The sequence below is a fragment of the Callorhinchus milii genome, unplaced genomic scaffold, assembly GCF_018977255.1.
Source record: "Callorhinchus milii isolate IMCB2004 unplaced genomic scaffold, IMCB_Cmil_1.0 Scaffold1, whole genome shotgun sequence".
Classification (NCBI taxonomy): Eukaryota; Metazoa; Chordata; class Chondrichthyes; order Chimaeriformes; family Callorhinchidae; genus Callorhinchus; species Callorhinchus milii.
The window spans coordinates 85,819,022-85,836,074 of NW_024704742.1; the positions used below are offsets into that span (position 1 = coordinate 85,819,022).

General features: G+C 42.0%; 1 protein-coding gene across 1 annotated transcript in view; it reads right to left on the reverse strand.

Moving 5' to 3' along the window:
- Positions 1-17,053, reverse strand: part of cunh9orf85 (chromosome unknown C9orf85 homolog) — a 35,005-nt gene that overhangs the window by 6,172 nt on the left and 11,780 nt on the right. Inside the window, exons 2-3 of the mRNA XM_007906588.2 lie at positions 8,175-8,281; positions 5,769-5,882 (exon numbers count right to left, since the gene is read on the reverse strand). Coding sequence (XP_007904779.1) covers positions 5,769-5,882; positions 8,175-8,281 — 221 coding nt within the window. The remainder of the gene's footprint in view (positions 1-5,768; positions 5,883-8,174; positions 8,282-17,053) is intronic.

Here is a 17,053-nt window from a genome sequence, read left to right on the forward strand (position 1 = left end):
AGTCCAGATCATTAATATATATTAGAAAGAGCAGTGGTCCCAATACCGATCCCTGGGGGACACCGCTGCACACCTCCTTCCATTTCGAGAAACACCCATTAACCACCACCCTCTGCTTTCTGTCACTCAGCCAGTTCTTAATCCAAACTGCCACTGTCCCCTTAATACCGTGGGCCTCTATTTTTTTTATTAATCTCTTATGCACTGTGTCAAAAGCCTTTTTGAAATCCATGTAAATAACGTCCACCGCATTTACCTCATCAACCCTCGCAGTCACCTCTTCAAAAAATTCTATTAGATTTGTTAGGTAAGATTTGCCTTTAACAAATCCATGTTGGCTGTCTCTAATAACCTCATGTTCCTCTAAATCGAGATTTATTCTGTCCTGGATTATGGTCTCCAGTAGTTTTCCTATTACCGAAGTTAGGCTGACTGGCCTGTAATTTCCGGGTTTGTCTTTCTGCCCCTTTTTGTAAAGGGGGGTAACATTAGCCACTCTCCAGTCTCTTAGCACCACTCCTGTGTCCAATGAAGATTGACATATAATGGCCAAAGCCTCCGCTATTTGAAACCGTATCTCCCACAGCAACCTTGGTTGTCGCACATTTCCCTTTTGTGGGAATATATCTATTTAGACCTTGAGCTATCATATCTTTGAAGATCTCCCATTGCTCACGAGTCGTTTTACCTGCTAGTCTTACTTGCCAGTCCACCAATTCTAGGTCCCTTTTTAGCCCATCAAAATTAGTCCTTTTCCAGTCAAGCATTTTTACCCTTGACTGTACTTTGTCCCTGCTCATGAGTAATCTAAATCTAATAATATTATAGTCACTGTTACTTTGATGCTCCCCTACCGTAACCTGTTCAACTGGACCTATTTAATTCCCCAGGACTAGTTGCAGCAATGCTTCCTTCCTCGTAGGACTGGAGACATACTGCTAAAGAAAATTTTCCTGTACAGTTTATGAATCTTTCTCCTGCCTTGCCCTTAGCGCTGCTATTTTCCAGTCTATATTGGGGTAATTAAAATCCCCCATTATCACAACTCTGTTCGTCTTACATCTATCCGCAATCTGGTTGCAGATCTGCTCCTCTATCTCCTTCCCGCTGTCTGGTGGTCTATAGTAAACCCCTATCAGTGTAACCACTCCTTTCTTATTTCTTATCTCTAACCAGATGGATTCTGTTGTCAGGCCCTCCAGAGCCTCGTTCTTTTCTACAGCTATAATTGTATCCTTAACTAATATTGCCACCCCTCCTCCTTTTCTTCCTTCTCTATCCTTCCTGAACACATTATATCCTGGAATATTTAACTCCCATTCCTGTCCTGGCTTGAGCCATGTCTCGGTTACTGCCACAACAACGTAACCCCCTACGGCCAGTTGAACCTGCAGCTCATCAACCTTATTCCCTAAGCTACGTGCATTTAGGTACATGCATTTGAGGAAATTGTCCACTTGTACCTGCTCTACACTTCCCACTTGTCTTTTTCCTCTAATCTCTAATCCATTGTTTATCCTTGGATACCCATCTCCCCTCGACACTGGTTTAAATCCGCCCCTACAGCATTTGATAATCTCTTGGCAAGGAAGGTCACCCCTGCCTTGCTTTAGTGCCGCCCATCCTCAAGGTGGAGTCCTGTAGCTCAGTGGTTAGAGCACTCGCTTTGCAAGTGAGAGACCCGAGTTCAATTCCAGGCAGGTCAGGGCGAAACCTTGGGCAAGTTTCCTTACTCCACACAGAGCCTAATAATAATCCCTCCAAAACCAAAAACAATAATAAATTGGTCATTTTCAATCCACGACTGTTTGTGGGACATTGCTGTGCGCAATTGGCTGCCGCGTTCGCCCACTAATATACAGTCAATTCACTTTGCAGTGTGTTCTGTGAAGCGCTTTGGGACGTCCTCCTGACGTGAAAAGCGCTATAGCAAATGCAAGGATTATTAAGGTAAAGATCTCACCTCCCCCAGTAATGGTCCCAATTGTGCAGAAAACGGAAACCTTCTTTTCCGGACCATTTCTCCAGCCAATCGTACATGCGCCTGATTCTTTTATTATGGTGCCTTGTTGCCCGAGGTACCGGGAGTAACCCGGAGATCACCACCTTGGATGTTCTGGACTTGAGTTTGCTCCCCAGCTTTTGATACTCGCCCTGCAGCATCTCAGCCCTCTTCTTACCAATATCGTGGGTCCCCACATGGACCACGACTTCTGGACATTCTCCTACCCCCCAAAGAATCTTGTCCATGCGCTCTGTGAAGTCCACTACCCTCGCACCAGGAAGGCAGCAAACCATCCTATCCTCACGATTCTGATTACAGAAGATCCTGTCAGTGCCTCTTACTGTTGAATCCCCTATCACAACTGTATTGCCATTGTGAACCATGCCCCTGTCCTGTTGGACAGAATGTCCACTGCTGTCCTCACGAGAGGCTTCCACGCTCTCGATAGCTAATGTTGAGTACCGATTAGAGACTGGTACTCTGTTGGGGGTGCTCTGTCTTGAACAAGCCCTCTTCTTGCCCCGTCGCACTGTCACCCAATCACTTTTAGCATGAATGAAGGGTGTGTTGGGCTCCTCTGGGAGTGGTCCTTTTCTTGAACTCTGACCTCCCGATAGCTCCAGTACCCCTCTCTCATGGCTCCTATACAGTGATGGGCTGCTATAGCTGAGTCCTAGAGGAGTGAGGGTCTCCTCCACCATGCTGTCCAGGAACCTCTCACTGTCCCTGATGGAGCGCAGTGTCTGCACCTGAGACTCCAGCTCAGCTATTCTAAGTTGGAGCTTGCTCAGTTGCAGACATTTGCTGCAGATGAAGTCACCTGGGCTCACGTTGCCCTCCATCAACTCCCACATCCCACATGGAGATGGGCCTTGAAGTAGGCAAAGGAGTGAGCGAGGCAAAGGCACTGTGGGATGGGAGTTCTAAAGGGTGGGGCCAGAGAGGCTAAAGGGCTGACCGTCAATGGTGGGGTGGGCCGGGGAGGGGACACGTAGTAGCCTGGAGTCTGCTGAGTGGAGGAAGCGCACAGTTGGATTTATATAGCGTCCTTCATGTAGGACAACATCTTGGAGCGTTTAACAATGGTGCAGCTGGACCCCAATGCAAGGAGGAGGTGACCATTGGCATGCTCAAAGAGGTAAGTTCTAAGGCGAATTTAAAGACAAATAGAGAGGAGGTGAGGCAGACGGATAGAGGCAGAGAGTTCCAGCTGGGGCCTAGTGACTGAATAACAGGTGGGATCAGACAGGGAGAATAGTGCTGCAGAGCCTAAAGAATGGGCATACCTTGACAAATACTAGAGGAAATAAATGTATGCGAGTCTCAGATAACCCGTATACTTTCTCCCAGCTGTATGCTGACATAATTTAGCTCAGTTTGTGCATCTATTTTTAGATTCATATAAGACTGGGAACATTCAGAATAAATCCTAGACAAATCCTCCTAATTGGACACAGGATGGTACAACTTCTTAGGAATTCCGTATTCAGAGGAATTTCTCAATCTCTTCAGTAACTAGGGGCCTAACCTCTGGAACTCTATCTAATGGCCATAATCACTGGTCACTGGTCAGTGCTTATTTGAATGAGAACATCAATTCATATGCATAAGTAAAGCCAACCAGCTGCCTCCACTAAGAAAGTGGCCGACTTCCAGGGCATTGGTGTGTCACTCACTCAACAACTTACATAGGGCCCTTCCTCCGGATGGCATCTCGGAGCGCTTGAAAATCTTGCCCACTGTTGCTTTCGAGCATGGAAGCATGGACACAGAGGAGAAGAGCGAGTCACCTAGCTAAACTGTGCAATACAACACTCAAACACAGATGGATGTTTCAAGTTCTCAATCTCTTCAGGAACTATGTCCCTAACCACTGGAACTCCCTCTGCCTACCCCTCTACCTCTGTCAGAAAGTAGTTGTTTGAGCATTACCCCAGGAATTGAATTTTTAGTTTTTGTTTAAAACGTGCCAATTCAGGTGGATGTTAAAGATCCCCTGGCACTATTAAAAAGAGAAGGGAGTTTCTCCTGGTTTCCTTGCCAACAATCCCCAGCGAGTCAGTGATGAGAGGGCATCAATTTAAGATAATTCACAAAGGAGTTTTTAACAGAGTTGTTAGAATGTTGTCTTTCCAGGTTTGGTTGTTATGGCGGGATCTACATTACCTTTCAAGAGGGAACTAGATAGATATCTAAAACGAAGTAATTTGCAAGTATATGAGGAAAAGGTAGGTAAATAGGAGAGCCTTCAGCCACTCTGACCCCAACTTCTGGAATTCCATCTCCCAGTCACTCCGCCTCGCTCCCTCTTTAGCCTCCTTCAAGTCCTGCCTCAGTACCCTTCTCTTCGACCATGCCATCAGCCACCCCCCTTCCTCTCTCCTCCCTTACCCCCACAGCTCGAGTCTGAAATGCTGTACTCTGTCTAGCGCCTTGGGACGTCTTCCCGACGTGAAAGGCGCGACACAAATTTAATCTTATTGCTGTTGTTATAATGGTGGTCAGGATTTAATGTTGGATAAATGTCACTTTAAAGTTCATCTCTGTGCAGAATGGAGTTAACAATTATTGGCAGACAAGCATTATTTATGAATATAGCAAAGGACAACTTTTGAAAAGATAATGGTCCTTGAAATACTATTGTGTGATGCAGAAGCCAGTTTGCAAATAACATTGTCCCTCAATCAGCCATTAAGTGAATAACCAATTTTAACTGGAGGATTGTTGGCCAGGACACAGGGAGAAACTCACTTTTCTTTTCGAATAGAATCCATCTAAACAGGCAGACAGATTTAACATCTCCACAAATTCATAAGTATTTGGAGCAATGGTTTGGTTTGGTCCCTCGGTATTTGGTCCCTCGGTTTTAAGCATCAGCAAAATTCTCTAGCACACACAGTCATCTCGGTTTTGTAATGGTGGAACAAGAGGCAGTCTATCAATGTAGTAATATAATCCTGCTCAAAAGAAACATCACTTGATTTCTTTCCTCTCCTTTATTAAAGTAAGAGGAACGGATATCCCAGAAACAAGAAGGCGAGCTCAAATTCCCCTAGATGCAGATGTATTCCTGGGCAATTGTTCCAGAATCTGATATTCAAGGGCAACAACAACAACAACAACAAGATTCCATTTATAAAGCGTCTTTCACGTCAGGAGGACGTCCCAAGGCGCTGCACAGTTGGGTCAGGACCCGAGCAGGGGGGAAATGATCAGGGTGAGGGGAGGGAAGGGAGGGAGCGAGGAGGGGGGAAATGGTCAGGGTGAGGGGAGGGAAGGGAGGGAGCGAGGAGGGGGAAGAGAGTCGAGAGGGGAGCTGAAGGCTCGGTCAAAGAGAAAGGTTTTGAGACCGGCCTTGAAGGAGGAGATGGAGGAAGCAAGGCGAAGGCACTGGGGGATGGAGTTCCAGAGCCTGGGGGCTGAGAGACTGAAGGGCAATGTCATAATGTAGCCTAATTAAAAGATTTCTTAAGAATGGGGTGAGAAATATCCACAAATGCATCCAATACTTTAGAAATTTGAGAATTACAGCATAGAAAGATGACAGATTTGGACTCCAATATCCCAAGAGACAATCTAGTTAGCAGCCATGCGTCAAGAGCTGAATTAAGAAGTGCTGTTGATAAAAAGATTTAAGAGCTGGTTAGCTACCCAGCTTTCTTGGAAATAAAATGTTGCAAGGGGCCTGTGGGAAAGCAATTAAAGCAATTACTTCTGTACTTCAGCACCAGTGATCCCTGAAATTGTTGCACAATCTACTTACAGAATCACAATCTCTTCTTTCTTTCCACATTTGGCACAAAGTTCGAGTTTGAGAGCACAAGGTTTACACATAACGTGGTAAGGTTCCTTTACGGTCTTCTGAAGGCACTTAACACTATATCAGAGAGGGAAAAAGAAATTGTCATTCAAGATCCTTGCCTTCACTTTAAAATCCCTCCATGGCCTCACCCCACCCTACCTCTGTGACTTCTGTCCCATCTGTTACTCCATTCAACAAACACTGACCAGTTTATGATCTCCACCACATCCATCTCAGCCATTTTACTCTCTGGAAATCTATCCTTTCCCCTCCCACCTGCCTTCAAAACCTGCATTAAGACCCATTTCTTCAATCAGGCTTTCTGCCACCTTTCCTCCACCCACCCTCTGAGCTCAGGCTCCCACTCAGCTATGTGAAGCACTATAAGATGTCCTTCTGACATGAAAAACCCTACATAAATTGTGACATAACATTTAAAACAAAACATTTAACCACAATCTACCTAACCACCATAAATCAATTTGATATGACAAAAGAGAAATATAAAAATACCTGAAAAATCCTACTGATGAATTTATCTAAAGTTAGACTGGCCAGTAAATAATTATTTCATTTTTTTTAAAAAAAAGCAACCACATAACCTGGATCTAATTGGAGAAGCACGCTTCTGCCATAAAATGTGTTATAGTTAAACCCCAGCTAACCGGACCAATGGGAGGGAGAGCTAGAATTTCTGTAAGTGTAAATACAATACAAATACCAGTAAGTCGGTACTGTGATTGCAATTGTTTGAATCCTGCGAGCAGAAGATAACGAATAACCTATTTTCTGCTCGCGGGATTCAAACCGAGTCAGAATGAATATTGTATCCCTAGCCTGTGAAGTACAGCAAGCATGTGAGACGGGGATCTGCGCTTGGAAAGTTGAGCGGGCGCGCATCTACACATCGGCAAGAGTAAATTTGGGGTTGATGGCTGTTTTTAAAATTCCGTTTCGGTCTGGCTAGGTATGAAATCTGGAGACTTGGGAATCTGTAAGCCGAGGATTTACTGTATTAGCATTATTTAATATATATTGGCTATCATCTTAAGCCTCATTTGTAAATCTGGACTGACGCCATTCCAAACTGTTTAGAAGCAAATTGTGGTCAAACCTCATCTAGAACATTTACACATTTTCTCCTCTTCACTGTCTCCTCAGCTCTATGAAGATTGGGAGTTGGAGGTGGGCACGTGGGAAGGAAGAAATCAATGGCATTTCAGCAGCGTTCACTTTTTTATCTTGCGTGATGGGACGCTATACACATGTCAGTTGTTGTTGGATTAAGGAAAGTCATTCAAATTCTTTGAAATACCCACCCTTCCCCCGAGACCGCTGAATAATGGTAACACCCAATCCTAAGTAAAAATGTTGTAAGCCATCATCTGGTTTCTTGGTTCGCAAGGCCACTGGTTCAAAAGCAGGAGTTGCCTTCCAGGTGGCATTTTACAAGACATCAATTGAATTAACTTGTGGTTCTGTAAATTTGATATTTAATTTGAAACATCTGCTAACCTCTTGCATTGGAAAACCCACCTGGTTACAATGCCCATCTTGCCTCCTGTAGCAAGAAGCAGTACTGCCTGGATTCAATTTATTTCTGTTCACCACATTACCGAAAGGATATTTTAGCATGGGGAGAATGCAATGTTGATTTACAAAGATGCTACCAGACATGAAGTGGATACAGCTGTCAAGAAAGAGTGGACAAGTTGGAACATCTGTCTAGAGAAGAGAATTGAGAACGGACCTACAAGAGGTATTTGAAATTATGAAACAATTTTATAGGGTGGACATGAATAGGCTATTTACACCTGATAGGGAGATCAAAATAAGAGGCATAAATAATTAATATAGCTAGTAGTAGATCTAAAAAGGAGTTAAGACAAACGTCTTTACATAGAAGGTGGCAAGAATGTGGACTTCACCACTGGAAAATGTGGTTGAAGCTAAAAGCATCGACATATTTGGCCAAAATCCCCCAAATAAAACTGGTCACTCACTTCATGACTGTTTGTGGGATATTGCTGTGAACAACTGGCTGTGCGTTTCATCCACAAAATACAGTGAATCCACTTCATAGTACATCCTGTGAAGCGCTTTGAAACACCTCAATGGCATGATAAGGTACTAAATCAAATGCAAGGATTATTATTATTAAGATTCAGTATATTTAAGGTCTTGCAAACAGGAAAAATCAGGTCTGGCTGACATCCAATGCTTGTAATGTGAGTGGCAGGGGGCGCTATTTGACAGGGCTGATCCAGGGATCATTGCAAAACACTAAGGTCGATTGAGAAATTTATCTTGAATGCCTGAAGTGAGTAACACATTAAGAAAAATAATAATAATAAGTTTGTAACTTACCACTTGCGAGCCAGAGTAAGTGGCTTATATTTGCTGTACTTTATTTTCCATTCTAACACTTCTTTACAATGACGACAGACACCAGAATGCTCCTTGGCATTTATTTTCTGGAAGGAAAATGGTTTTTGTATTACTGAACATAAAAATCTGCATCCAGGCTTATCTTCTGCAGTATCCTCTTTTAATGGACATTTTATATTTAAAACTGAGAAATTTAGAAAAAGGCCAAGACCTGTAATGGAGTGCACACAAAGGCTGGAAACAGTAGGAATGGAAAATGAAAGATAAGTGACCTCCACAAGTCAAGTACTGTTCATAATTTAAGGAGTGAGCTATCTGGGACCCATTCCTCAGATTTGTCTGATGGCTCAACAATGCCATGCCAACATCACAACGAGTCTGTGTGGCCCGGAGAGCGTCTGGCTGGCTGGTGCATTCCAGACTCACCAAAAACAAATTTCTCAAGATTATTGTGGGATCAGTTTCTGATTGGCTGGTTCAGAAAATAAAGATTTGTGGGAAGTTTGGATGGCTTACTATAATAACAACAACAAAATTACATTTGGCTTACTATAACAACAAATTACATTTATATAGCGCGTTTCATGTCGAGAGGATGTCCCAATGCGCTGGATAGTCAGGGGCTTGGACCTGAGCTGGGGGTTGGGATCAGGAGGGGTGGAATGCAGGAGTAGGAGGATGACCGAAGGCACGATCGAAAAGGAGGGTCTTGAGACGGGCCTTGAAGGAGTCAAGGGAGGGGACAAGGTGAAGAGATTGTGGGATGGAGTTCTAGAGGGTGGGGGCAGAACTCAACATTTGCTAGCTCTTTCCCAATCTGGCACTTGCTTTTTAGTCAAAATGAGAAAAGGAAAGAAACATATTCCTTGGGATACAATTTTGGAATTCGCTTTTTTCAGTCTGGTTGAAGAATGGCCTTTTCACCACAATATTCACTGCTAAATTGCTGTCATAGCAATGAACTAGGTGCCACACCAATGCTAAAAGAAAGTGAATTTGCAAGGCAATGGTACAAATCTGTGTCTTAATCTGTTCAAAGCAGCTGTATACTGATGTTCACAATCAGGACTTTTTTTGCTCTCCTGGCTGTCAGACACATCTAGAAATCCATCATGTGCTTAAGACTATCAAAACATACGTCTGCCACTTACACATGAAAATTTCTGTGTTTCTGGAATGGAATGCACATTCTCTTCTTGGAGAGCTGCACCTGCTTATCGATTTTGGGACATGACATGTCAAGTGATTACCAGGATTGTGGTAGGAAAACTAGATGGACCTTGGTCTTCTTTCGCCTAGCAAATTCTTATGTTCGGATGGTCTTTTTCCAGCGTCTAGAAGGTGCAGATTGGCAAGAGCCAAGACTTGGCAATCCAAGAGTGTGCGTTGAGGTACTGCTGCAGTTCAATCAGTCAAAACCACATAGGTCTCGGTACAGGAATTTAGGAGAATCTGGGTTCCATTCTTAATGTTCCAGAAACAGGTCTTTATAATGTTCATTTGTTGCTGGCTTTAATCCAGCAAGAACATGAGAAGAAGCTCTGGATTTTTAATCATTCAACATCTCAGGAACAAGCCCCCAAAAAACTTCAGGAAACATTAAATGCACCAAGTATACTTGGCGGAAAACCTTCCTCTTCGAACGTGCTTAAGGAAGCTATATAAATGCAAGTTGTTGTTGTCACTGAGACCAAGGGATTACCAAAGGCCCAAAAGTAATTCCACTCAGTACAAATCATACTTTTAACAGAAGGTTGAGGGTTAAGCCTATGCTGAAGCTTTAAAGGTGAACGTTACCGATCCCATACAACTATTAGAAAAGGGAAAGGAGTTTCTCCCAACATTCTGGCCATCAATCCTCCAGATTAAATCGGTCATTCACCTAACAGTTGTTTGTGAGAATTTGCTGGCACAAATGTCTGGCATGTTTGTCTACAAAAACAATTACTACACTCAACAATAATTACTTATCACAATTTGACGTGATAAGATGCTATAAAGATACAAGGTATTTTTTCCATTAATTATCACAAAGGGAGATTTTGTGGGACTGATTTTCTTGGCCTGTTCAGCAAAGAATTCCTGGCTGGAGATGGGATAGTTTGTTAGCAAATGCTTAGGTAGCTGAATCAGTGGCGCAGCTCTTGATGTAGAGTGAATACAGAAAGTTTGTGGGTTTCATACATTCCCCCGCCCCCACCAAAAAGTTTAAAATAATGATCTGTATATTTAGTATAGTGCCTTATTGCATCGTCAAAACGTCTCAAAGAGAGTTAAAAGAGAAAATATTTCACCCATTTTATCTCATACTTCCACTCTACCTACTAAAATACAGTCAATTCACTTTCACTTTATATTCTGTGAAGTGCTTTGAGACATCTCAAAGAAGTGATAAGGCACTATATTAAAATACAAGGATTATTATTATTATTATAGTTTGTGTCACTTATTGCTAAGTGGCCTCTGTAACAATATTTACCCTCCTTTTACTCTAACAGAACTCGAGCAGACTTTATAGAAGTTCAGAAGTAGTTTGTATTAAATGCCCTTGCCCTAGCTTACCTCAATCACAATAGCACAAGTAAACTATTGCAACATTCAACAGTAAAATTTCTATCTAAGACCTAATGTAATACTAATATAATCAAGACTAGCTACAATTCATAGAATCATACAGCACGAGGAGGCCATTCGGCCCATCGTGTCTGTGGGCTCTTTAAAAAGAGCTATCCAATTCAATCCCACTCCCCCACTCTCTCCCCATAGCTCTGCAATCTTGTCCTCCCCAAATTATATTGAATTGAAAGAAACCAATCTTGACTTGGAGCTTCGCCACCAGTCAGGCACGCACCTTAATGTCCACGTCAGCAGATGGAAGTGACCCCAAAAGAATCTACAACCTTGATCCCTTTCAATCCACCTAATGGTATATCCCCTTAGTCCCTCCCCTTTTGGCTTTTTCTGCCAAAAAGACTCCAGTCTCCAGTCTGTCTGCTTAATTAATGTATGGTTTGAATTCTGGTTAGACAATGCCCTGGCCGGAATCATGCGTCTTCCCCTCGCTTTTCGTACTTTTTCGTATAATTTTTCATACTATTAAGACTACAAAGAAAATAGAAGTCCATTTTGTAATGAAGGGAATCACCTGCTACACTTTCTCTTTCTCTCAGCGATCAGCCCACACCTTTATACACAGAGACAGACAGGCAGATACACACACACGCACCTTTACACACATAATCCTATTTTGTATGTTACCACGGTTTAATAGCAAAAATCCTTAGACTGACACTGAGTGAATAAAGGTGCTGGCAATCGCTCTAAAGCAAAATCTGTCCAAGATTAGTGAGAAAAAGAAGCATGTTCACTTTAAAAGTCAAAATAAAGTAAAAAGGAGATATTTCCTACTGTTACGTACATTTGAGGTGTTTTCATTCAATAATGATGCAGGAGCTGGATGCAGAATGCAGTGATGCTTAATTATCATCATTTTGAAGGCCATAAGCAGCATATCTTCTGTAATTGGAGCCCTTGATATCCAACAAGTGTGCTCTTCATTGGTTATGAACATTCAAACACTCATCCAAACAAAGCACAGCCTTATGCTCTGCAGTCCAGCCTGAATAAGCTTGTACAACCTGTTTGCAGTTGCTAGCGCCTCAAGAATAATGATTAGTTTCCAGACAGGGTTTTTCTAGATACACTGTACGAATCGTTTCATTTTCCAAAGTATTTAAAATACCTTTTTCTGTTGGGCAATTTGCCAATTGAGCATTCCAGACCGCCACATGTAGGCAATTCCAATAAAGAAAGATTATCAACAGTTTTAAGTTTCAGGTTTTTCGTTGAATGGACAGAAACCACACAATAACGTGCTTCAAAAATTGTTTCCGATTTCCTCTCCAAGGATTTGCTTCCATAGAAATGGCCCCATTAGTTTAAAAAAAACACTGTGTTCAAAGAGCTGTCCCTTGAACAGTTTTGCAAATTCTGAACACTTCCTTTGCATTTCTTTATATTGTTAGAATGGTTTACTGGCTCTTTGGAGCTCTACAAAGCAACATACTTCACCGGTCTCAACTTCACTGGACATTTTAACAGCTTTGATGACCTTTATTTGAGTAGAACAGCTAACAGGAAACAGGCGCTAGGTATGAAATGACAGGCCTGTTGCCCTCGACTGGTTGAATTAGCAATGCTCCTCCACTAGAGAGTGCTGGTCATTGTCAAACTCTTCCTCACCTAGTGGCAGAGAGAATGAAGAATTTTACCAATACTTCCCACTTAAAACAAAATGGGCAATTTTCTTGTCGTTTTCAATTGCTGTTAAGAACGGCATGTTTGAGATGTCTTCTTGACATTAAAGGTGCTATATCTAATGTAAACATTTTTATTATTTTACAATGCATTTCTGTAAAGTTTCGCGACTTGTCTATTTTTGGGCAAACGCAGCAGCCAAATTACATACAGCAATGTTCCACAAACAACCAGGAGAGAATGACCAATTTTATCTGGATTGTAGGATTGAGAACCCGGGGAGAAACACCCTTCTCTTGTTGAGTAATTTCCTCTAGGCGGGCAAATTAGTAAGTGGAAAGCACAATGATTCACAGGAAAATTTGATTTATGAGAAGAATTTTGAGATTTGGATCATCTTGCACAGTAAACTCAGTGGATTAACCCAAAACTAGCCAGCAATTTTCACTTTTGCGCAGCAATGTAAATGACATTTGTGAGGAATTTATTATAACTGAACCAACCTTTAAGATCTGGAGGTGCTACAACAGTTGGTTCCTCTGAATCATAACTGCTTATTGCTATATTTTTTCTCCAATGGCAATCCAAATGAGAAGCATAAATGCAAACATTACACCACAGAACTTTGAACTTCATAGTCTGGGCTGACACTCCAATAATGTTGGGGATGCGCTGCATTGTCAATCAGATGAATGTTAAACTGAGGTCCTCTCTGTGCATGTTCACGTGAATGTTAAAAATCTCATGGCACTGTTTAAGAAGAGAAGGGAGTTTCTTCCACTGTCCTGCCCAGCAACCCTCCAAATAAAATTGGTCATTCATTTCATGACTGTTTGTGGAACACACCTGCACACAAATTAGCTGCTGTGTTTGCCTACAGATACAGTCACTCGATACAACTTCAAGGTAAATGTTTGTGAAATGCTTTGAGACACTTCAGTGATGTGATAAAGCATTACATTAAATACAAGGATTGTTAACATATTATTATCAAAAAGTATAATTAAGTTACAGGTTTCAATTTTTTTGACATTTATTTTCTGGACTGTCATTATGTTCCATCTTAACAATGGCAATTACTTGAACAACTCCATGTACTTAGTGCTAATAATCAAGTGTGTAGCCTTACCAATCCAAATAAATCCATTGCATGTGCACTGCTTAGGCACAGGCCCTAGAGTTTCAGATTCCTGAGAGACTGAATTTATTTATCATGGTGTGCACAAAGGGAGCCATTTATTAAATGTTCATATAAAAAAAACAGCTACTAAACAAACAGCAGCACAAGCAAAGGTGAGGTAATGTCTGAATCACCACAGGGCAGAGAATTACAACATGCATATTTATTCAGGCAATGACAATTTTCTAAGATCCAATTTACGTTGTTTCCTTGGCACAGGGAATTTAGAAAGAAGATTCACAAGTCCAGGATACTAGAGTTGGTGCACTGGTTACCAGATGAATAGTTTGTTCACCAATAGTAAGCAAAGGGTAGGCATTACAGATCCCACTGGGGATGGGGGGGAAGGAGAATGGATTCCATTTCCAGTGGGGTCCTGATGGATTGGGTTGCCTGTGATTTAATATTCATCAATGACATTGTCAGACGCATAAACAGTTCTATAGCCGTGTGCTGAAGACACTGAGATCAGTGCAAACTTGGATCTAGAAAAGATGGGGACCATTTGCAAGCTCCTGTTCAGGTGGGCATAAAGCAATAAAATATCCTTTAATCTGGGAAAATTCAATATAGTGCACCTTAGGCATCAATTTCAATGATTTGGTCCTTATGGGTGGGGTTCTCCTCAAGGTGGTAGATGAAGAAAAAGACTTGGGATAATCAATAATCACACACTGAAGCCTGAAAAACTATGTAAAGTGGTCTTTGGCAGAGTTAAATAAATGCTGGTATGTATAACACACATAATATGGAGTCCTGTAGTTTAGTGGTTAGAACACATGCCTAGCAAGTGAGAGGACCTAAATTTGATTCCTGGACAGGGTGAAACATTACTCCACATGCTTCTGTTTCCCTAGCAGTCAGTACGAACCCACTTGTTAGTTGATTGGCGGATCATTTCTCTGGGGGGTTATAATCCCTTTTTAAAAAAAAATATATTTTTAAAAAAGGTTACTGAATCTACAAATGTTTGTAGGACACTGCTGTGCACAATTTGAGCTTTGCCCTCAAAATATCCAGTCAATTCATTTTACAGTATATTCTGTCAAGTGCTTTAAAGTGTCTCGAAGACATGATAATATGCTATATCAAATGCAAGTATTATAATAATAAACTATAAAATTCATCTATAAAATACAGTCACTCCACTTTACAGTAAAATACTATGAGGCATTTTGAGACGTCACCTGAAATGAAAAGCATTATATCAAATGTAAGAATAATTATAAATCAATGGTGTCTATTTTGCCACTCTGGCGCATTCCCTCCTCAAATATTATATCCAGCTGAGGGCACACCCAGGGAAGGTTGTGGAGATACGCGAGAAGGTGTAGAGGAGGACAAGGGTCATTTTGTCCCTCAGCACCTCTACAACTAGAGATTCAGGGACTTCAAAAACATGCAAGGAATTGTTTAATGACAAATGGCAAGATCTTATGAAGATTTACAAAGAATGTACAGCAAGCAAATTAGGCCCAACCAGTTCATTTGCATTGTTTGTACTTCACATGAGGCCCACCCATTCCTTACTCCGACCCATACCCTTCTCTCTCTCTCACATGAAGATCTAGCTTCCTCTTAAATGCATCTGATTCAACCACCACTTTGAGCAACAAGTTTTCTCAATCTCTGGACTATCCTGTGGATGAAATAATTCCTAATTTCTCGTTTAGATCCCCTAGTTAATATCTAATAGTCATGTCCTCCGGTTACTGACTCACAACCTGTGGTAACAGCCAAGTTAATATCTAATACTCATATCCTCCGGCTACTGACTCACAACCTGTGGGAACAGCCTATTGATGCTAACCTTATCAAACCCTTTTATAATTTTACAATTATAAATCTAATTTTGATTCCCTATTTGGTCCCCTCTCAAACGTATCTTCTCTGGCAAAAAAAGGCCTAACCTAGCCAGCCTACTGTGATAGCAGTAGCCTGCCACCCTGACGTCATCCCAGTAAACTTGCACTGTACTTTTTTCATTGCTTTATCCTTCTTGTAATGATCAGAATTGAACACAGTGATGCAAAGATGGTCTCACAAAGGTTTTATACAAGGTTTTATCTTCATGACAAGATCTTTATATGTTCCGAAACTGGAGCTGAAGAGCTTGATAAAAGTCACTTCCAGGTGAATGTCCGGGAGCTGGGGATATAGAATAGACTCCCAAGTGATAATGTCTATGCAAATAGTATTCACTGGCTCAAGGGGCAGATTTCTCAGAGGACGGATTGGCAACTGCAGACAGAGAATCTAAACAGAAATTTGCAGAGCAGAAGGTTTTTTGACTTATCGTGTCAATGTACCACATCTACATTGCTAACAGAAGTATGGCAGTGCATAGATTCAATTAGATAGGCTCTTATGTTGATGGGGGCTCTGCGCTCCCTTGAAGTCATTAAGATAGCTTTTGGGAGTTGGAGACAAAGTGCCCAGTAATTTTTTGGGGGGTTTCTTTGGTGTATGTGTGTGGGAGGCAGAATTGGTGGATTGGGGAGAGAGAATGGATGGTCAAGAATAGGAGAGATATGTTGTTAAAGTATTGGGTGGGAGGTGGCAATGGGATGGGGGGAGAAGTTATTCCAGAATTGGGCCCAATGGGCTCTGGATGTTTCTCCATTCTTTCGTTTCTGTCTAGGTATCTATCTGCTTTCCAAAGCAAATGGATTTTACAGACCACCAATAAATGATCACAATTCAGGACAAATTTGTTTTAGAAGAAATAGATCAATGATACTCTATGAGGGAAACCAGGATGCGTGTCAAGGGGTAATGCGCATGACAGGGTAACAATTGAAAACATTTTGCTGTAATTCAATGTTCAACAATCCAAGTACATCATGTACTCATGATAATAGGGTACAACAACTATTCACAGAAACCGATTTCCAGTTTCACAGCAACCCATCTACTCCAGCACATTCTGCAGGTTATGTTGTTACTATGCAGCCTGGGAGTGAATGACAGTACTAATAACAACAACAACAACAAGATTCCATTTATAGAGCGCCTTTCACGTCGGGAGGACGTCCCAAGGTGCTGTACAGTTGGGTCAGGACCTGAGCAGGGGGGAAATGGTCAGGGTGAGGGGAGGGAAGGGAGAGAGCGAGGAGGGGGTAGAGAGTCGAGAGGGGAGCTGAAGGCACGGTCAAAGAGAAAGGTCTTGAGACCGGCCTTGAAGGAGGAAAGGGAGGAAGCAAAGCGAAGGCACTGGGGGATAGAGTTCCAGAGCCTAGGGGTGAACGTAACCATACCAGGGGGCGTGTGCATCTAAAAGATGCATCTAAAGATCAAATGGCACTATTGAAAAAGAGTGTCTTTTAGAGTTCTGGCCAAGATAAAGTGGGTCATTTATTTCAAGTGTGTGGGGAGCGGGGGGCACAGTTGGGGGATTGGGGAGAAGGAATGTATGGTCAAG